Here is a 23,116-nt window from a genome sequence, read left to right as displayed (position 1 = left end):
AAACGGTTTGATGTTTATGGCTGTTTAGAAGCAGATTGTTTAGCTGCAAAATCCGCTATAAGCTTGTTTATCAGCTTTTGGGAGAGAACTCGTTTGAAAAACTTAAAGTAGCTTAAACATCGCTTATTTAAACACCGTTAGTGTTGTATTTGGTGGCCAATTGTAGGTCCGTAACTAACGCGGAAGAATAACGGGGACAATTTCGTACAGCATCGAAATGAAAACGCGTGTAGTACTTTCAATTACTTGTTTAATTCTCAGCAGAAGCTTACAAAAGCGCGGGGAATATTGACAGCTGTCGCAAGGTATATCTATATATATTCAGGTATGGCTAGGGCAAAGTAATTAATAATGGGCAAAGTTATGACAGCTCTTCCCCCCTAACAGTATTCATTTAACAATATAATAAAATTATAAATCAAGTTTCGTTGGTGGTCGTATTACTCTTCCCGATCTTCTCGGTAGCTGCTGGTAGTTCGTCACTGACGGTGCCTCTTTGTCGATTCCTGGTTGAACAGATTTCGAAACAGTCACGGTTTCGGCCAACTTGTTTTCCGCAGGTAGAGGTGATGGTGGTGTAGGGTGTTCACGGGTCATCTGATTGGGTGATGGTGTACAAGGTATCTCGTTTCCAAACGTACTCTGACCACTGCATGGTACATCGTTCAAGTTTTCCGCAAGTGTAAACTCAGCAGAATTTACTAATGGGTGTGTTGTCAAGCTCGGTCCGACTTCCCTAAGTTGATCAACGTGTCGCTTCCAAGATCGCCCATCGTCAAGTTGTATGTTGTAGTGCAGTTTACCAAGTTTCTCGGAAACGGTTCCGAACTTCCACTTATCTTTGTCAAGATAGTCTCTCGCCGCAACTCTCGCCCCCTCAGGGAGATCGCGTACGTTGCCTTTAACTTGCTTAGATACTGCGGTCGGATCCGGTATCAGCAAGTCCAGGCGGGATCGTATTTGTCTGTTGAACAGCATGGCTGACGGCGACTTGCCTGTCGCAGGATGTACAGTCTTCCTGTAAGCGAGTAGAATATTGCACAACTCGGCGTGCATGGTCGTTCTATTGCACTTCAAACTCTTTAGTTTTGCTTTAAACGTTTGAATGAACCGTTCTGCTTGCCCGTTCGTTGCAGGATGATACGGTGCACCCATTTTGTGGTAAACCCCATTCATCTTAAGAAATCGTTGGAACTCGTCAGAGGTGAACTGGGGGCCATGGTCACTGACAAGCACCGCCGGTATACCGTACGTAGCAAAATATTCACGGCAAACTTTGATTGTTGTAGCTGTAGTGATATCGTTCAATATCCGCACCTCTGGCCATTTTGTATATGCATCCACCAACACGATGAAATAGGTATTGAGAAACGGCCCAGCAAAATCCACATGAACTCGCTCGAACGGCTTCCGTGGAGTTTCCCAACAATGTGTTGGTACTTTGGCAGGTTCAGGTCGTGAAGACTGACAGTAGCAACAATTCCGCACCAAATTCTCGATGTCCTTATCGATACCTTCCCACCATACGTATCCTCGTGCTAACGATTTTAATCTGCAAGTGCCGAAATGGGTAGAGTGCAGCTCAGCCAGAACTTTTGCTCGAAGACTCGGTGGAATGTACACCCGTATTCCACGCATAACACAGTTTTGTTGAAGTGTAAATTCCGTTTGATCAATTCCGAATCGATGCCTTGGCTCAACGGTCTTCCCATTGCGCAATCCTTGAACCAACAATTTAACGGTCTGATCCGCAAGTGTAGCTTCCGACAACTCCTCCACGGTCAGAGGCAAAGTCTCTATGATATTGATCTCGAGTAGATCTGTTTCCTCAACAACATTGTCTGGCGGTTTGTTTTTCAACGGTAATCTTGAGAATGCATCAGCATTGCAGTGTTTACTCGTAGGTCTAAACTGGATGCTGTAGCTAAACGATTGCAAAAACGTAGCATAGTGCTGCATTCTTAGTGCAGACATCTTCGGCAGGCCCTTGGTATCGGAAAAGATTTGCTTGACTGGCTCGTTATCCGTGATCAAAGTAAATCGTCTTCCATATAGGTACTGATAAAATTTGCGAACTCCGAAAATGATCGCGTAAGCCTCCCGATCTACTTGCTTGTAGGCTTGCTGTGTAGCATTCAATGTCTGAGATGCGAATTGAATAGGCCTTTCGGGACCATCATGGTAGATGTGACTGAGTACTGCACCGACACCGTAAGGTGATGCATCAGTGGCCAACACGAGCGGTAGTGAAGGATCGTAGTGTACCAAGAACTTCTCCGATTGCATCTCTTTCTTCACATTGTTAAATGCTTCTTCGCATTGCTTTGTCCAATCAAAACGAACTGTGTTTTTCAGCAAATTATTCAGAGGATACAGCGTCGTGCTAAGATTCGGAAAGAATCTGCCGTAGTAGTTCACTAGTCCCACGAATGATCGTACCTGATCTTTATTTTCCGGAATCGGCATATTCTGAATAGCCTCGACCTTTTTCTGGACCTTGTGGATACCGTCTTTGTTGATCAAGTACCCGCAGTACTCAATTTCGTTCGCAAAAAATGTACATTTGTCCAGATTGATCCGCATGTTGTAGGAACTCAAGCGCTTTAAGACTTCCTCAAGCCTTTGCAAATGGATGATATCGTTTGGGCCAGTGACACGGATATCGTCCAAGAAAACAGTAACACCTTGGATTCCATTAAGTACTTGCTCCATAAGACGCTGCCAGATGGAAGGTGCAGACGCTATTCCATACATAAGCCTCGTAGGTTGGTACAAACCCTTGTGCGTACTAAGGGTCAATACCTCCCTGTCACATTCATCAACCTCTAGCTGTAAGTAAGCTTGAGTCAGGTCGATTTTTGTAAATTTTTCACCCCCGGCGACGTTAGTGAACAACTCCTCTATAGTAGGCAACGGATGAGAGTCAACCTTTAAATTTGGGTTAACTGTGATTTTGTAATCACCACACAATCTTACTTTATTGTTGGACTTTGGTACCGCAACGATTGGTGTGGCCCACGCACTATGGTTAACCTTTCGCAATACACCGTTTTGCACTAAGATGTCGAGTTCGGTTTCGACTGCTTCTCGTAGAGAAAAAGGTACTGGTCTCGCTTTAATGTACAGTGGATCCGTATTTGCTTTCAGTACCAGCTTTGCAGATAAACCCTTAATCTTCCCGATTGACGGATCGTACAGATTTGCATACCTCTCAACCAGCGATCTAACAGCAGCATTCGTAATTTTCGGTGACACAGCAGCAGCAGAAACAGCATGAACATCAGTGTAAGCAACATCATTTAAATCGATACGCATCTCTCTCATCCACTGACGTCCCAGGAGCGGTTGCTTCCTCACGCTTGACACGTAGAGTGGTAGCGAATATGTTTTAGCACGGTAATGTACGGTCACCTTCAGCATCCCTTCGATATTGACTCTGGTATTGCAAAAACTAACCAGCTCCATATCAGATGGTAGCAGCATCGCGTTAGGGAAGAATCTTTGTTTATCTTCAACACTCACTATCGTAACGGGAGCACCAGTGTCGATTTCAAAACAAATAGTAGCACTGTTAACTTTAACCTCTAACCAGAACTTTGAGACTGACGGCTTACGAATCGCCTCTAACTTGCATAGCTCATCCAACGTACACTGGACATCATCCGGCCCAGCCTCTTCCAGTAGATGAGTCTCTGGTTTCGATTTTCTTTCGTTTTTTGCTTTTAAGCACACTTTTTGTAGGTGTCCAACCATTTTACAATAGTTGCAAACGGTACGAATATACGGGCACTTGTTGGCAAAATGAGAGGTGTTGCCGCATCGATAGCATTCCCCTTTTTTCCCTGACCCAGCACTATCTTTATTTTTCGAATTTTTATTTGTACTTTTTACCTGCAGTTTAACGTTGCTCCTTGAAGGTTCAACCAGGTTAACCTCCGACTTTTCTTGTTTCGACTGGATCTCCTTTTCGCCTTTATAGGACAGTTCCATTGAAACCGCAATTTCACGAGCTCGTTCAAGGGTCAAATTTCGCACCTCCAGCAATCGGGACTGGATTTTTCCATTCTTCAGTCCAAAAACCAACTGGTTTCGCAATGCAGTGTTAAGATAACCTCCAAAATTGCAAGTAATGGCAAGTTTTCGGAGCGCTATCAAGTATTCGTCAATACTTTCTTCCGGTCGTTCATCACCTTGCTTCCTGCACTTGAAACGAAAATTCTCCAATATTTCCAAAGGCTCTGGGTTGAAATGTGTCTCCAGCATACGTACGATTTCGGCGTACGTTTTCGTATGCGGCTTTTCTGGTGCAAGTTTATCGCACAAAATATCGTAAATCTCACCTCCCATAAAATGAAGCAGCATGAAGAGTCTGGATTCTTCTCGTACGGCGAACAATACGAACGAACCTTCCAACCGTTTAATCCATCTCGACCATTTCATCTTGTACCGGTCGAACGGATCGATGAAAAACGAAGATTGCATAGCAGCGGCTACGCCAGCAGCAGGAACACCAGAAGCAGGTACGGCAGCAGCAGCAATTTGACCGGGAAAACCCGGATCCGGCAACGGATCTACCATCCTTGTCGTCACTTTAACTGTTGTATTTGGTGGCCAATTGTAGGTCCGTAACTAACGCGGAAGAATAACGGGGACAATTTCGTACAGCATCGAAATGAAAACGCGTGTAGTACTTTCAATTACTTGTTTAATTCTCAGCAGAAGCTTACAAAAGCGCGGGGAATATTGACAGCTGTCGCAAGGTATATCTATATATATTCAGGTATGGCTAGGGCAAAGTAATTAATAATGGGCAAAGTTATGACAGTTAGAGTGCTTACTTTATGCAGCTTTGATCGCCTTAAACCAACTCGTAAACAGCCATTGCTCTTGCAATTCAGCTACCATTGTTAGTTGGGTAACGAATCACTTTCACTATAGTTGGGCCGAGGTGGTGGCCCAACCAGTGAAAGACGACCGTATAGATATAATTCAAATAGGAGCAAATGAACACCAAAAATTCATCCAATTGGGTATTTTAATTTTCCCAAAAAAGTTGCTTTTTTTGCCTCATTTGATAGCCCGCCGTTTTCTGAATCTAACAGTTCTTTTTTTATTTCAATTAAGTGAATATTTGATGAAAAAATTAATAAAAATCAAAAATAGAATGATTTGCTGTTTGACAGATATCAACCAAACCGATTGATTGAAATGATGTCAGAAGTTCTCTTCCTCTCTTCTATCTTTCTGATAGAGCTTTTCATTTTGACAGCTCCCATATGAAACCTGTATCGGCTGATGACCATAGTTTATCTATCCACTGTGTTGTCTAAGGCGACCTGAGGAGAAAAATAGTTTACTTATAAGCTATCGTCTTATCCTAAAAAAATTTTTTAAATGAAAAAATGCTTTTTTTATTACTTTTACTCGTCAAATTTGAAAAAGTCTTCATGTGACTTTACGGTGACATCATATATTATCATAATATGTGAGAATTTAAATACCGCTAAAATACCCAATTTCAACCCGGACTGAATAAATAAATTCGCTATTACAGAAACATATCTTCATTTTCACCTTAAATCCGGAGTGATTCGCGATTAGGGCGCAACTAACAAAGTGTGAATAATGAGAAATATCACTGTGATAATTTGCCATTTGGGCCAACTGACAGAAGGAAAAGATTTCATGAGGGGTGCTGTATCGTTTTTTGTTGGTGTTACCAAGGGGTCGGTCACTCGGCACAGTCGTTTTGAAGTAGGTCTACTTCTTTGATTTCTATATTGGGGTGCACTTTAGAAAAACCAACCCATCGACATCTTTATATCGAACTGCAGTAAACGTCAGCGACAGCATGTCCGGGGCTCAAAATTTGACAGCGGGCCCAAATCAGACTGCTGGCAGTTGAGTGAAACGCAGTGCTGACATGCTATCACATTTTCGCACACACGAGATGTTGGCGGCGAAAACATGGTTGTTTGGACACGCCGCCCGTACTGCGGTCGGTATCACTGTCGTCACTCGTGAGTGACCTACATGGAAGCCACGCTATTATTCCCGCTTCTAGTATAAGAATAAGTCTGTTGCGCCTCACGCCATTATTACTAAAATCTATATAAACCAGCTCAGATGCTGGTCAGCAATTATTATCAGTTGTTAGTATTGTCAGTATCACTATCATTCTCATTATCATTCTTAGTATTGTTCAGTACATGCAGTAGCCCAGTTGCTACTTGTCTCTGTTGCCACCACTGTTACGTGGCTAGATTAGAACGAAATGTAGTTGACTTAGTGCCACTGCCGGCCTGCTTACCAGCAGCCGCCAGTATTCCATAATTGTTACCCCGTTTGTGATATAAGTGAATATAATTCGTATAGTAAACCAGTGTACTATTCAGTAACTGAACATAAAGAAACCCGTGATTCCCTGATTCAGTGATCCAAACTCACCAGGCCTTAATTGCCCGGTACAGTTTACTACAATTGGCAGAGGCCAGGAAGGAAAATTAGAAAACACAACGTAGGGCCTTCCACAACGGACGAACAATGGTTGTCTGCCGATGGGGTGAGAAAAACGAAAAGGGAACATGTAACGAAAAGTGGTTAAGGTTTGCACGCTTATAACTCAGTCATCCGTCAACAGTTTCTAGAGATATTGGTATCAATCGATTGGAATTTTTTCAAAAAATCCATTACAACACAGTAGATTACATGTTTCCCTAACAGACGTTTAATAATTGAGAAAATATGAGTCGAATATTTAATATTTCCAAGGGGTCGGTCACTCGGCACAGCCGTTTTTATGTTAGGCGACTTGAAACGCACCGAACTGTGCCGGTGCTGTACCGAAAGTGCCGAACTGGAAGATTTGTTAAATTCGTTAAAATCTGATAGATCTGGCAACCGCGCGAGATTATTTTGACAACTGGCAGTGCTCCCATTTCATATGTAAAATTGAACCGGAGGTGTGTAAAGCCCTATAAATGTTATTTTTATAAGGCTTTAGAGGTGTACCGTTTAATATCTCTGCAGTGCCGCGGCACTATGTGCTGAGTGTCCGACCCCTTGAATATTTCATTATTTGCATTTTTTACCGTTCCACGTCAGTGCTTCCCTAGCACGGATGACAGAAATATATACGAGATGAGCTATTGGCCTTGCCAGCGTTGCTGATATTGTTCAGGGTTTTGCGTGAGAAAAAAAGAAAGGGAAGTATTTTTGCTTTTGTCAACACTCACGCGTTGACAGTTCGGCACGAGATTTCCTGTAAGTGCGAGCAGCCTACGAAATCTCTTTCAACGCTGGCAAGGCCAATATGGGTTAAACTTCCTTTCCTTACCTTCTTCGGTGACTTCGGTCACCGGCTTTCGTTGGCGAAACATCAGCCAGCAGCAGCTAGCTTGCGACGCACCGGACAGCCAGTTTTCGAGACACATCGGTGGCAAATTGGCAATTTTAAAGGTTGTATTTGAAACTTTGTTTGACTTTGCCTCGGTGTGCGTCATCAGTCTGTCGCCGGCTTTCGTTGGCGAAACATCAGCCAGCAGCAGCTAGCTTGCGACGCATCGGACAGCCAGTTTTCGAGACACATCGGTGGCAAATTGGCAATTTTAAAGGTTGTATTTGAAACTTTGTTTGCCTTTGCCTCGGTGTGCGTCATCAGTCGGTCGCCGGCTTTCGTTGGCGAAACATCAGTTAGCTTGCGACGCATCGCACAGTTAGTTTTCAAGACACATCGGTGGCAAATTGGCAATTTTAAAGGTTGTATTTGAAACTTTGTTTGCCTTTGCCTCGGTGTGCGTCATCAGTCGGTCGCCGGCTTTCGTTGGCGAAACATCAGCCAGCAGCAGCTAGCTTGCGACGCATCGGACAGCTAGTTTTCGAGACACATCGGTGGCAAATTGGCAATTTTAAAGGTTGTATTTGAAACATTGTTTACTTTGCCTCGGTGTGCGTGATCAGTCGGTCGCCGGCTTTCGTTGGAGACACATCGGCAGGCAGCTAGCTTGCGACTCATAACATCATAAACATAAAAGTCTATCTTGATTACAGATCCTACCAGTAGCGTTTGTCCCTTAAACAGTATTCCCACTATTAATCCACACACCAATAACCTATCTGATGGTCGAAAATAGACAATGGACACCACGAGTCAGAAATTTGAGAATTCGAGAATAACAAACGGACCTTTGCAGGTCCACTATTTAAATTAGCTGAAGAGTTGAAATTATGAATTTCTCACATGTACGAACACAATCCTTTACCTTTCGTTACTCGCGTCAACTCCGATTTATAGGCATGCTAAAACGTAACAGAATTCTCTCGAATACTAATGCCACTTGGTGAAAAACTTATGGAACTTTTTCCACCATTTGTCTGCGGATCAACCTTACTGAAAACAGTAATTTTATTTATTGCAAGATTTCCGAGATATACCGAGATAAAGTCAACGGTTCACAGGTGTTGTACAAAATACAACAGCGCAAGTAAACCTTCCGTGACTGCGCAACTGGGGAATCTATTATATGAGATTCGTACAAAAATCACCGGTTTTGGCATTGGGAGACGAATTGCTCTACATTCGTATAGTCCCATTAAACCATTTGGTTTGTATATCTCGATTGCAACTGAGATATACGAAATCATATCTGAACGAAAAAGTTATATTTCACGCTATATAAGAACATATATGTACCAAAGTGGAGGCGATATACGTGCGAAAATTTTGACAATTATTTGTAATTCTATTTTGCGTAGTTTTTATAACACGCAACTAAATACTCCTGAATATATGATTAAGATATAATCAAATATTGCAGTCGTCTATACTGCTTTATAATTCACAGTCATGAATTGTATATAAAGACACGCACGACTGCAAAACAACTTATTGTTTACTTCGATTTGACATACTCTAATCATTATACAATTCCAATTTGAAATTGACATGAAAACGATTTATTGTGAACTTTCTATTACGATTTTGTGTTATCTGGGGTCCTACTTCAAGCCTGCGCCCCTTATCCACCTTTTCGCGTGCTTAATGGCGGCTAGTGGGCACAACTTTTGGAAAATATTTAAATGCTTTTGGCAACTTTGCTAACGTATGCTTGACAGTTTTACAAAGGGGAAAATGCAAGGGACTGGCAACCCTATCCCTACTCAATGTGTTTGACAGTAGCCAACATCTACTGGCGGCGTGGGTATTATTTGCAAAAATCTGGCTAAAGTGCCAAACAGAATGCTGCGTCAACGCGTCCGTCAGCGTTATTCTGACAGTTTTCCCATGGGTTTACTGTCAAATTGACGCTGACGGATGCGTTAACGCTGCATTCTGTTTGGGCCTTAAGATTTGAAAATACTACCCGTCTGCCAGCATACCGGCTTTGCAGAGTGAAACGAACAGAACGTATAGCGGTGTCATGCTGTTTCATTTACGCAAATGGTTAGATGATGACTCCAAAAACATGGCTGCCTAGCAGGACCGTGGGAAAATGTCAACTTGACGTAAGCAGAGTTGCCAAAAGCATGTTATTTTAGCCGTGAAGCCCTATAAATGTATATCTTTATAGGGCTTTAACTAGCCGCCATTAGGCACGCGAAAAGGTCGATACTTTTTATGTTAGGCGACTTGAAACGAGCCGAACTGTGCCGATGCTGTACCGAAAGTGCCGAACTGGAAGATTTATTAAATTCGTTATAATCTGATAGATCTGGCAACCGTGCGAGATGATTTTGACAACTGGCAGTGCTCCCATTTCATATATGTAAAATTGAACCGGAGGTGTGTAAAGCCCTACAAATGTTATTTTTTATAAGGCTTTAGAGGTGTGCCGCTTGATATCTCTGCAGTGCCGCGGCACTATGTGCTGAGTGTCCGACCCCTATAGAGCAAACCTTAATTTTAATTTTGCGGTTGTCTCGCGGTTATCCCCCGAGCGCGTTACCACCGCCGCAGGAGGAGAATTTAAATAATATCGCCGCAGGACGATACAAAAATAACATGTTCTTGGCAACTGACGTCAAACTCCAGAAACAAACCTCATTGTCCGACGCGGTTTGTTTTTGAATAGTTTGATGTCGTTTTCTGATTTTTCGCTACTAATGTCATCAAATGTCTTTTTCTTCCACACCTTTTAAACCTCACTGAGAGCTAATGTCAAAAAATCTGTGGATGTGTGCGTGGTGGAATAAATACTCGGTCTTCATGATGATCTGTGTCGAAAGGGAATAAAAAAATAAAACACGTCCTCCTTTTTTTTCTCGCACAAAAACCAAACAAATATCAGTAACTTCGTGCTCGCTTATAAAGCTTAAAACTGTACTAGTGCTGGATATTCCTTTATTAGTTATGTACCTTAATGCAATTGCTAAAGGTAAAATTATGCAGCGAATGCAACAAACATTTAGTTGAAAAGAATTTTTATCATTGTATATCAAGCATTTTGCGTGTAAACAAAAAACAAGATTTTCTAATGCTAATGTTGCAAAGAATCACTCAATTTAGTTAGTGAAAGTTAACTTGTGACTCGTTTTTGAAATTGCGTTCTTTAGATAAACTAAATGTACGAAGTTTCTTTTCTATTTATATACATACTTATATTGCGATTTATTGCTCTATTGCATAATATTACAGGATTTGTTCCTCGCCAAGAACACATTTCCTCAATCATTCATCTAGGAAGCAGAATGAGTACGCAGCTAAAACCAGTCGAAAATGCAATTCGCGAGGGTCTTACCAGCAATCTAAAACCTGTTCATTTAGAAGTAGTGAACGAATCATATATGCACAATGTTCCAAAAGAAGCAGAAACACACTTTAAAGTTTTGATAGTGTCCGAGCAGTTCGAAGGAGTAACTCTTATAAAGGTGGGAGAGGCTTTCCTAGTTGGATATTTCAACTAATTATATATATTTTAGAGACACCGATTGGTAAACGAAATCGTTAGGAAAAAACTGGAAGGTAATTTTGTTCACGCCCTGTCAATTGAAGCAAAAACTCCGGCGCAATGGAATGAGACGTATAAGCTAGAACCAAGTCCAAACTGCCGTGGAGGGTTTGGCAGATAAACGTTATTTGTGTAGGAAATACTCATATTTAGATTAAACGATTAGTGACTGCAAAAAAAAATTTATTTACAAATCCCAAAACTAAACATTTTAAATGTTATAGCTGTCCAGTCTTAGCTTGCCATCGTTTTCTGTAAAGTACATCATATCTGCCATAGTTTGTTCGCAGATTATCTCTTCTACACGTTCATGCATCTGCAAAAAAAAATAATTATAGAGACGCAGTTAACAGCCGCTTCAATATTTCAACTTACTCCTTTCGTATTGAACTGTTCTTGCACTTCAGGATGCTTAAAGTTAGGTCCGAAGTTGAGACTAATTGTGGCATTTTTGTGTATTGACAAAGCAGGATAGTAAGCTCCACCGAAAATATCAGTAAATGCCTCTCCTTGGCACACGCCATTCTTAAAAAAGAAAATTTTGCCGCCCAGTAGCACTTTCAGCGTTTTCAAGGTTTCGTTTACCTTATCCTTTTCCTCGTAGTATAGATGACTTTTAAATTTAACAAGCGGTCGATCTTTGAACGTGCTGGGAATATGACCCGAGGGGTTAGATTCCGGTAAGACAATCATAAAACCAAGCGTATCCCCCACACCGTAGCCATCACTATAATGTTTGCCGTGAGATTCGTGAAAGCGCGTCCCTTTACGCGAACGCCACGAGTAACCAAATTTGTCATAACCGAGTGGGGCTTGCAAATTAGCATATTCCTGACCCCAACCTAAACGGCACGCAGACCCTTCAGGCATCTCTTCTACGGTCGCTTCCCAATACCAGCAGCCACGTGTTACATCTGCAAAATACTGCTGTGTTAAAGAAATTGGTCTATAGATCAACTTGAGTACATCGTTGAACTTACAATGCGACGCTCGTGCCATACAGTAACCTTTTTCACCAGTAACAGACAATCGATCCTCAGATACCTTTAGCTGGGGTGCACGATCGTGAAGAGCCACTAGAACAGCATTCGGCGACAATACTCGATATAACCACCCAGGAATAGGTTTCCCAGCCCAATCAGCACTCTCGTCGAACTCTTGCCGAAACGGAGCGTGTGGATCTGGCTCAGCCAGAATGTACCGGTAGCCATCTTTGTTGAAAGGATGCTCCAATGGGTAACCATGAGCAGGAAGTTTTACCAGCGCACCCAATTCCGTTCCAAGTCGACTCTTTTTATTTAGGGCACCACCCTGATCGCTATTCGGAAACTTACGCTTCGGCTGCCGCCCAGCTTTAGCTAGATTTTGTGCACCTACAAAGTTAACAGTATGATTAAGACAAACAGTATATAATATTTTTTGAAACGATTAGTCTACTAGTATATAATGGGTTGTACAGACAACCGATTATCTGGTGATTAATGAATCAAACTCATAATGCTAACTAGTCAACAAATAATTCAGTAGGTATAAATCTAATAAATGCTAGTTTAGCAAAACGCAACACCGACTTTTTTAAGGTTTGTAACCATAAAACTACCGTACTTGAATTAAATTACATTTTAAATAATCAAATCGAGTGTATAAATTCATCTAATAAATCCACAATTTCAAATTGTCTTCGGTTTCAACATAATGACGTATGACCTTCACCAGAGCGCAAATATTATCGCCATTTCATTAATGTATTGTTCAAGCAATTACACCTACTGTCCTCCATGAAGCTGGTAGTGAACAGCACGTAATGTCGTAACTCCTGTTGCTTTGCTTCGGTTTCGTATATCCACTAGCAACTGGATAAATAAAATTTCGGCAAACAGGCGTAAAACTTAAAGCTAATGCCTTTATATCATATATATAAACGAATAAAAATAATTTTCCGAAAAAATAAGGTTTTCATTTAGTGCTACACTTGCAACGTGTCAAACTTCATCTTATATACATATGCACAATATTTGCGTTTTTTTTTCAAGTTCCGGTTTTTAGGCCAAGCTCTAAAGCACTCGCGACGTAAACGAACTGCATGAGAACGATTGTAGATACCGAATAATAAAACGCATTAAATGAAAGAGCTAAAGGGCAGTAAAAATTGCAATATTTTGGGAGAACGAAAACAACTGTCCATTTCTCTCTTTTTATGCTCTCTCATCAAATAATCATCGGTGTTTACATGGTTTACATCAACTCTGTTCATACATCCTGACGCGATTTTTAATTTTATTTTGAATCTTGTGGCTTGCTCGAATAGACAGAAACCTCAGGTTTCAAGTCTCGGTACTAGTAAGCTAGTCATGAATTAAGCCTATATTTTGATTCTTCATATCTGATCTATCCAATCTATCTGATACTCTCAGGGTTCTGATAAAAACATTGTAACAGTTTCACCAGTTTTATACACCTGTTAGATTTGATTACAGTATCCACTGTATGCGATATGCGTGCTACCTGGATAAGTTTGTTCTATTTGTGAAGCTTGAAGCAGACTAGAAAGTAGAGACAAACAATTACCTTGTACAATTTTTACGCAAACACTCCATATGGGCAATTTGTATGAGCACAAAAGATCGATTTGTCATTTACGGTGAATCTATTATATAAATATTAAATGGTAATGTGTGTCTGTCGTGCTGTCCGCTATAGACTCAAAAACTACTGGACCGCATTCGCTCTCGCTTTCTAGCAACATAGAGCCGGGGCGGCAGTTGCTGTATCCAGAATTTCACTGCACTGTATTCTGTCCCGGGCTACTTGTCGCCAATTCGTTGAGTGCTGGTGCCGGTGGTTCGCTGCACAATCGTCCGGTAACCTTGCGACATGGCTACTGTACCGATTGCCACGAAAATTTGCATACAAAGATTTTACGCACGTACTTTCCGTGCCTTCAGTTTTACTCTATTTTGGTGACGTAACAAGAGGTAGTTTATTTTTTTATTTCCCAGAGTAGACAACTAAAAACTAAAATGTAAAAAAATAAAATTCGATTTTTCCGACTTTCCAGAGTAGGGTCCTCCCTTAAGTGCAAATGAGTTACGCTCATTACCAGGCGCCAGACCTATTTACCGTATACTCAGGGCGAGACGCCCCCCGTAGAAACCACCTCTGTTTAGGTGCATGCATGTTCCTACTTAGGTTCACTGACTAGTAGATGTTATCCCTTACTTGAGTCTGAACGAGTAAGGACAGCATATAAAGACCATTTGAGCAGGCAGAAGGCCGCGAAAGTTTTCTATGACCTGCAAAAAACGCTTCTGTTCAGTTTTCTATATTTTTCAGCCTTATGTGATATTCAGCCTTTCGAGATTTCAGCCTTTCGTAGGAGACCCCTGGTAAATGACTGGGTAACGCGTACCATCGGTGCCTTGCGCACTGAGCATAAAATAGACCCCACAGTGGTCCACAGCCTCTTACGCAGCAACTTCTACCCCTACCTCCTTGTGGTATCAGCCGGGAGTCGGAGATGGGGTAACCAACCCCGGTGGAAACCAGTCATATGCTGACAGGGAAGGACGGCTCCCAACGAAAACGAACTAACGATTGGAAATTAGGAACATGGAACTGTCGGTTTCTAAATTTCCTCGGAAGTACCCACGAGCTTTCTAAAGAATTGAAGAGCCGTAGGTTCGACATCGTAGCGCCGAAGGAGGTATGCTGGAAAGGAACAATGGTACCTACGTATAGAGATTGTCATACCATCTACCAGAGCTGCAGCAATAAATACGAGCTGGGCGCAGCTTTTATAGTGATGGGCGAGATGCATAAGCGGGTGATCGAGTGATGGCCGATCAACCCCCGAATGTGCAGATTATGAATCAAGGGCCGATTCTGTAATATTAGCATAATAAACGTGCGCAGCCTTCACCTCGGAAGTACCGATGATGACAAAGACGAATTTTACGCGCAGTTGGAGCGTGAATACGACCGTTGCCCAAGACATGATGTCAAAGTCATCATCGGGGACTGTAATACTCAGGTTGGTCAGGAGGAGGGATGCAAACCGGTTATTGGAAGGTTCAGCGCACACCAGAAAAGGTAGTACATGGTCATACGCAGTACCTTCTTCCAGAATAACCTCTACCATCGGTACATCTGGAGATCACCCAACCAGACGGAATCACAAATCGACCACGTTCTGATAATCAGAACCTATCCGGACGCTAACATTGATTCGGATCACTAACTAGTAAGGATACGTCAAAAACTATCTGTTGTGAACAACATACGATACCGGCGCCCACCACGGTATAATCTAGCGCGACTGAAGCAACCGAATATCGCCGAAAACTACGCGTTATCTCTCGAAACCGCGCTGCTGGAAGAGTGAGCTGGATGAAGCCCCTCTTAAGGACTGTTGGAATGCCGTGAAAATAGCCATTAACAGCGTAGCCGAGAACGTCCTAGGCCGTGTGGCTCCGAATCGACGTAACGAATGGTTTGATGAGGAACTCCAGCGAATATTGGCTGAAAAGAATGCAGCGAGGATACAAATACTGCGTAGAGCCACCCGTCAGAATGTGGGGCGATACAAACAAAAGCGGAGACAACAAACCCGTCTCTTCCAGGCGAAGAAGCGCCACCAGAAGAAGGAGTGCGAAGAACTCGAGCAGCTGTACCGCTTTCACGTGACACGAAAGTTGTATCAGAGACTCAACGAATCTCGCATAGGCTTTGTGCCGCGAATCGAAATGTGCAGAGATAAAAATGGAGGTATCTTGACTGACGACCGTGCGGTGATCGAAAGGTAGAAGCAACACTACGATGAACACCTGAATGGCGGGCAGACGGAAGACCATGATAGTGGAGGAAGTGACCACATTGGTGTAGCAAGCAACGAAGACACCCCTATCGATAAGGGAAGTTAAAGAAACCACCCAAGTAACCACGAAGCTTTATATCAATTCAATTGTAATGCTTTATAGTGCGCTACAAAACATAGCATATAATGTATTATTTTCTTACATGTACAATAAATGCAGTAATAAAATGGAAAAGGGCCCCACTATTGTCAAATTAAAGCTGCATTATAATAGCAATTGCTAAAGCACCATTAAAGCATATATTAAACATTGCTTCGCCTGCATTATCGACATATCGTTATTTTTAGCTAGTTTGCGAAAAAAATATAAAAACATCAATTCGGCCGGCGCGTCAAAAGACAAAAATAAATATATTTTCAAACTTATTTTTTAAAGCCGCAGATTCTAGCTGCTTCTCAAGCTATGCGTTACCCGATTGAATTGTTTTTGTTTTACATTTCAAATGTTACCCTTCATGAGACTTGAACCTGGGTGCGTATATCCCTGCATCGTTCATTTGCTGGCGCCTTTGATATCTCAACCACAGCTGTTATAGATGAGTGGGGTTGTAATTGGTCGTACTTAAACCATCGTTCGTAGTTCGTTTTAGAATTCAATTGGATGAAAAGAGATAGCGGCTGTTAGGTGAAACCGAGCATGAGTAGTGGCCGTAAATAAGCAAAAACGAAGTCAGGTATAAGCATTTTATTAACACTTACGGTACGTTTTAAAGATTTGTTCAAAAGCTTGTAATCCACATATTGTAACATTATATACGCAAATAGTGCTTTTAATAATGCTAATTTACGATAATGCTTAAACGCATTAGCGATGTTTACATAAGTGTTATAACCATGCGAAATGCTGATATGCCGCTGTCTGGTATAAGCGATGCCGAGCTACAGCCAATATGGGGTTATGCGTTAATGCTTGCGGTTACTTGGGCATCCAGCGGCTGAAGAACAACAAAGCAGCGGAAAAGGATGGCATTGGAGCGGAACTTATTAAAATGGACCCGGACATGTTGGCCGGCTGTCTGCATCAACTGTTTGTCAAGATTTGGGATACAGAACGGCTACCGGAGGAGTGGAAAGACGTGGTTATCTGCCCTACAGTGGTTGGAGAATTTACTAAAAAATAAACATTTGAATCGATGAACTTCCCTCATGAACATGCACTATTCGCTTTTGTTGCCGATGATGCATTTATTGGCATTTGATTTTATCACGAGTATAGTTCATCCTGAACATCGCAAGTTCGTTCAAAAATTGAATATTGAACTTTGAACGCGGCCGATTTAATGGATATGATATACCCGAGAATACCAGAAAGTGTCCTAAATAGTATTACCGTGAATAGAGAATAGTTTAAAGTAGTTATTACCGTGAATAGATAATCGTATATTCAGCGATGCTATGAAGCGTGAATGTATGCGGCTCATTCGATGTGGCGAATTGAACCATTCATTTTGGTCAATACTCGTGATAAAGTTGCTTGCCGATGCTTGGTGTATATATTCAATTTGCGAATTTTCCAACCTCTGCTGCCCTATCTACAAGAAAGGCGCTAAGCTGGATTATGAGAACTACCAAACAATCACTATCCTGAATGCCGCCTACAAAGTGCTGACCCAAGTCATCTTCTATCGCCTATCGCCAATGCCAATGGCAATAGTTGGAAGTTATCGGGCCGGGTTCATGGAGGGTCGGTCTACAACGGACCAAATCTTCACCTTGCGGCAGATACTCTAAAAGTGCCGCGAATTCTGTGTCCCCACGCATCACCTGTTCATTGATTTCAAAGTCGCATATGATAGTGTAATCAAGAATATGAAATCCAATAGAGCGCCAGGGATAGATCGTATTTCAGCCGAAATGCTCAAAGCTGACCCATCTTTGTCAGCCCAGATGATGCATCAGCTTTTCAGCAATATTTGGGAAACCGCAACTTTTCCGGTGGACTGGATGCAGGGCATATTGGTCAAAGTCCCTAAGAAAGGAGACCTAACGGAATGCGGTAACTGGCGTGGCATCACGTTGCTATGTATTACTCTCAAAGTACTCTGTAAGGTAATCCTCAACCGGATCCAGGAGAAGATCGATGCTACTCTCCGGCGGCAGCAAGCTGGATTCCGTGCTGGCCGATCATGTGTAGACCATATCACAACGCTCCGCATTATATTGGAGCAGATCAACGAATTCCAGGACTCTCTTCTGCTGGTGTTCGTTGACTTCGAAAAGGCGTTCGACCGACTCAATCACGAAAACATCTGGGGCGCACTTAGGCGTAGAGGAGTTCCAGATAAGCTAGTCCATCTCATCGAGGCTCAGTACGAGGCGTTCTCGTGCAAGGTTTTGCACGACGGCGTCTTGTCCGACCCCATAAGGGTTACTGCTGGCGTGAGACAGGGCTGCATTTTATCACCGCTTCTGTTTCTCATCGTTATGGATGAGATATTAGTTGGAGCAATTGACAGTAGACCAAATCGAGGATTGCCTTGGAATCCTCTAACGATGGAGCAGCTAAATGACCTCGACCTAGCCGACGACATTGTCTTGCTCGCACAACGCCGAAACGATATGCAGAGCAAGTTAGACGACCTCTCCGAGAGCTCCCAGGCAGCAGGTCTCACAGTCAATGTAGCGAAAACTAAGTCTATGGTAGTGAACACTGACAATTCCACCAACTTTACAGTAGCGGGACAACAAGTTGAGCAGGTAGCCGTCTTTCAATATCTTGGTAGCCAAACAACGCCCGATGGTGGTACCAAGACTGATATAGCCACACGGATCAGGAAGGCCAGGGGTGCCTTTGCAGGTCTGCGAAACATTTGGCGCTCAAACCAGATCACTCTACGTACGAAAACCCGAATCTTTAATTCAAACGTTAAATCCGTACTGCTGTATGCCTGCGAAACGTGGTGCGTCTCAACGGAGACAACGCAAAAACTGCAGGTATTCATTAACCGGTGCCTGCGATATATTATTCGTGCCTGGTGGCCTGATAATTGGATATCCAATGAGGAACTCCATCGTCGGTGTCATCAACGGCCGATAGCCACAGAAATTCGTGAGCGTAGGTGGAAGTGGATCGGACACACCTTGAGGAAAGGAGCGAACGAGGTTTGCAGAGCAGCACTCGACTGGAATCCACAAGGACAGCGTAGAAGAGGCAGACCCAGAGGCTCATGGAGACGGAGCTTAGCCAACGACATCCGGGCTGTAGACGAGAACCTGTCCTGGCGACAGGTAAAAGCCATGGCGGGTAACCGTCAGCAGTGGAGATCTCTGATTTCATCCCTTTGTTCTGCCGGACCGGCGGACATGGACACATAAGTAAAAAGTAAAATATGATAGTGTAAACCGACAAGAGCTATGGAAAATTTTGGACGAAAACGGCTTTCCGGGTAAGCTTACCAGACTTATCCTGGGTACGATGGATGGGATCCAGTGCTGTGTGATTACCTCGGGTGGATTGTCGGACCCATTCGAATCTCGCATGGGCCTTCGACAAGAAGATGGTCTTTCCTGCCTGCTATTCAATATTGCTCCTGAAGGTGTTATAAGACGAGCGGCGATCGAAATGTGGGGCACGATTTACAATAAATCCAGTAAATTTTCAGCTACACTGACAACGTGGATGCTGTCGGCAGAATATTTGAGGCAGTTGAAGATCCGTACACCAGACTAGAACGTGAAGCAGAGAAGATTGGATTGAAGATAGATACGTCTAAAGCGTAGTATATACTGGTGGGCGGAACCGAGCGCGACATTGTATTCAGAAAAGGGTTAAAGCTGGACGGATACTTTGGGCAGGGCATGTTACTAGAATACCGGACAACTATCCTTGCAAAAATGGTCCGGCAGAACGGCAAGACGAAGAGGGGCACAGCGAGCGAGGTGGCAAGACCAGGTGGAGCAATATCTGGCGAGCACTGAGTGCCCGCCACGACGGGTGCGGAACTGGAGAGTAGCTGCCGTGAACCGAAATAGATGGACAAACTATACTGCGCAGGCCTTGTCGTAAGACGCTAGGCCAATTAATTAACAGCGTTTTTGTTTTCTAACCTGGGTTTATTCCAACCGACCACTGAATAAACAAACATTTTCGCGAGCATAAACAAACGTTTTGGGGTTGTCAGTGTATTGCTTATTGCGAGGTTCAAACTGTGAAAAAACTCAGTGCGAACCCGTTATCTAAAAAATGCAAACCAGAGCGAAACTAAGTTCAACCTGAGTGAAAAAACAAACGTTTTGACAGCCGTTCGATTGGAACTAGAGCGAACCTAGATTGGACCTAAGCAAAAGCAAAAACGGTATAAGTAAAGGAGGCCCCAAATTACCAACTAATTATCAAGTATGATGCACTAAATTCCATATTTCTAACATTTCATTGCAAATAAGAACAAAAAATAAGTAAATCATTACCAGTGAGCAACAAACTCGATAGTCACCAGGAAAATTTAGAACTTATGCGCATTTCTAGCATTTTCTAATAGCGGTTTTGTTTTTGCTTAGATTCGCCCTAGTTCCTCGAACGGCTGTCAAAACGTTTGTTTTTTCACTCAGATTGAACTTAGTTTCGCTCTAGGTTGAACTTTTTAGACGTCGGGTTCACTCTGAGTTCGCTACGTTATTAGCAATACACTGACGACCCGAAAACATTTGTTTATTTTGACAAAAATGTTTTTTATACAGAATTTTCAATTTTTTCTTAAATTTAAAGGATTCATGCCATGAATATTCGGGTAGATGTACCAGTAATAGTGAAGACTCGAAACGTTTTATAATTCTGGCGGATCTTAGAATAGAGAGAGAATATTTAATTTTCTATTGTATAATATATATTCGGTAACAGTGTTATCTAAGGTATCACAAATAAAATTTAGGATATTGATGCAGAAATCACACATTCCTTTTGAGCAGACCAATATAGCGCAAATGTTTAAGAAATTCGTAACAAACCATAGGGTTTTAACAAGCCTACGCTATTATTGCCTGCCTGTTAAAGGGCGGTAAACAAAATATCACTATTGTAGGAACACTTTCCACTATTAGAGGAACATCACCCCTACTAAAGGAGCAAGACTAATGTTAGGAAAAACAATAACTTAAATATATTAGCCAACAGAATGGTATTTGGTGTGTGTTTAAAACCAATATTGTAACACTAATATCATATAGTTCAATTAAAAACTAAGCAATCAAATTGTCTAAATACTATCCCGCATAATTAATAAGAGATGAATGAATTTTTTTGTTTGTAGTTTTTCAGCACTCCCGGAAAAAATGATTTATTTAGCGACAAAGAAATTTTGCGGAAGCTAACAAAAACGCCAACGGTTTTAAAAATTAGCGAAAACATTAACCGCTAACCAAAATGTTAGCTCAACTAATTAGTTGTTAGCGGACTAAGGGAATTGTGCCCGTCTCTGCGAAATAGTATTATTTTTTCGTTAACGCAAATAAGATGGTAAGCAAATAAGACACGCACAATGGCTTGATTTTTTGTAGAGTAGATAGTAAGGGCACCTCAGCGTATACCTGTATGTCACGGAAATGGTACCTAACTGTAAGATTGGAACGCTACGATTGAATTCAAATAGTTATTTGCATTTATCCCGATTGCACGACATACTACATTGTTTACGACAACTTGTATGCATCGCAACCTATAAATAAAAAATATGCTCTTACTTACCCTGCCCACTACTTTCGTCATAGTTGGGTCGTATCATGCTCAAATCCTGCATCACTAAACCGTACATTTGTCCGTTTTCGTTAGTCTCCTCGTAAGTAAACAACGAGTTTATATCCTTGATCAAAGTTCGCTGAACTGTAGCATACCACGATTGTGTAGAGCGACGACTCATCGTTGTCATCGATTCCCAATAATGGTCCATATAGGGAATAATGTCTTTATCCTTGCTAAACATCAACCGCGTTTTACCCTCTTTCAAAGCGGCTTGCTGCAGATTGGCGATAGCTGTAATGCACATTTGCGGGATCGTAGCTTGAGTTTTCCGGAAACTTTCCAACCCCGTCACGGAACAGTTTTTGCAAACGAAAACATAGTTCATCACAAAGGGTACTAAACGACCCAACTGAAATCCGATACAGGATTCGTGGAACCAGCGATTACATGTCACACATAGTAGCTCAACTATGTTGAAATTTCTCTCCTTACCGCTATTGTAAACAAAGAGATTGCAATGCCAGTGAGAATGAGTTCCAAACACCAAAGGAAGATTGTAAACAATCTTCATTGTAGGTTAGGTTTTTTTTTACAATATTCTTACAGCAGAATTGAAGACTAGCTCAATTCACGGAATAAAGGTCCATTACAACTTACCAGTAGCAGCTACTAAATTTTTCTTCTATTTTGGGTGAGTTTTTTCCAGATTTATAATCCATTTCTTCCATCTTAACAAAGAACTAAAATTTTTTAGCGCAAACAATAACTGGGTAAAACACAAAATTAAATACAATTGATTTGTACTATACTGGAAACAACACAATAGAGATACAATATCTAATCAGAAACACGAACTATAATTTAAATCTTCAAAAGAAAAAGCGTCTACTAGCCATTGCGGCTACGAGGACTATTGTAAACGAACGCGCACATCAAAGGCGCACATAAGCACTCAGTCAGTGCCAGTGGGCCAGGGATGCCAGGAGTTTTATAACCTTCATAAAACATATTTTGGAATCTTTTCTTTATAGCAAATATTGTGCTTTGCAGCTGTACCTGGATTAATCCAGATTATTTTCTCTAATGCCAATGTATATGACAAAAGAAAACAGCAACATTGCAGTTGTCACTTTTTCTCTTTCTCACTCACAGCATTCGTATTGTCGCACTTTTTGTGCCAGTCGCACTTTTAGACTGCGGTGTCCAGTAAGGTGCAAAATGCGGAATATCTCGATAAACATTTGAAAAGGACCAATGTAAACAAACCGAGTGAAAGTTACGCTCTAAATAATTCACACGTCGTTTCCGAGTAAATTTCTCTACTATCAGGGAATTACGTGATTTTTAGCTGATTGTTATTGGAAAAAACAACAACTACCTGATTTTCTCCATTTTCTCGTTAACTCTAGAGTGACTATATACAGAGTGGCGACAATGTCAAAATTGGAATGATAATTATCTGTCAGTGTCATTCAGGCGTATGAAACTGAAGGGTAAAGAAGTAGCTAACATCTTTTTACGCTTCCTACACGTCCGACACAAAAAGAAAAAAAGCAAAAAAGTAACTTTGTTCGGGAGCTTACCAATACAGATTCATCCGAGGCTGAAGTTAGAGCGGGCTAC

General features: G+C 41.9%; 3 protein-coding genes across 3 annotated transcripts; 1 reads left to right on the top strand and 2 right to left on the bottom strand.

Moving 5' to 3' along the window:
• Positions 1 to 411: 411 nt before the first annotated feature.
• Positions 412 to 4,578, bottom strand: LOC128745685 (uncharacterized protein K02A2.6-like). The gene has a single exon (XM_053842763.1). The coding sequence runs from the start codon at positions 4,576 to 4,578 to the stop codon at positions 412 to 414; it is 4,167 nt and encodes a 1,388-aa protein (XP_053698738.1).
• A 5,690-nt stretch (positions 4,579 to 10,268) lies between these two features.
• Positions 10,269 to 11,240, top strand: LOC128746019 (bolA-like protein DDB_G0274169). The gene is made up of 3 exons (XM_053843075.1): positions 10,269 to 10,373; positions 10,634 to 10,866; positions 10,918 to 11,240. Exons 1-3 carry the CDS (start codon positions 10,349 to 10,351, stop codon positions 11,065 to 11,067), a joined length of 408 nt encoding a protein of 135 aa, XP_053699050.1. The 5' UTR covers positions 10,269 to 10,348; the 3' UTR covers positions 11,068 to 11,240.
• LOC128746008 (set1/Ash2 histone methyltransferase complex subunit ASH2) lies at positions 11,113 to 22,321 on the bottom strand. Its single transcript, XM_053843066.1, has 5 exons — positions 22,151 to 22,321; positions 21,500 to 21,987; positions 11,927 to 12,319; positions 11,322 to 11,860; positions 11,113 to 11,262 (listed from the first exon to the last, which is right to left on the bottom strand). Exons 1-5 carry the CDS (start codon positions 22,219 to 22,221, stop codon positions 11,158 to 11,160), a joined length of 1,596 nt encoding a protein of 531 aa, XP_053699041.1. The 5' UTR covers positions 22,222 to 22,321; the 3' UTR covers positions 11,113 to 11,157.
• Between the last annotated feature and the right edge of the window lie 795 nt (positions 22,322 to 23,116).

The sequence above is a fragment of the Sabethes cyaneus genome, chromosome 1, assembly GCF_943734655.1.
Source record: "Sabethes cyaneus chromosome 1, idSabCyanKW18_F2, whole genome shotgun sequence".
Taxonomy (NCBI): domain Eukaryota; kingdom Metazoa; phylum Arthropoda; class Insecta; order Diptera; family Culicidae; genus Sabethes; species Sabethes cyaneus.
Note: the sequence above shows the minus strand (reverse complement) of the source record. Positions and strands in the feature narration are given on the sequence as shown.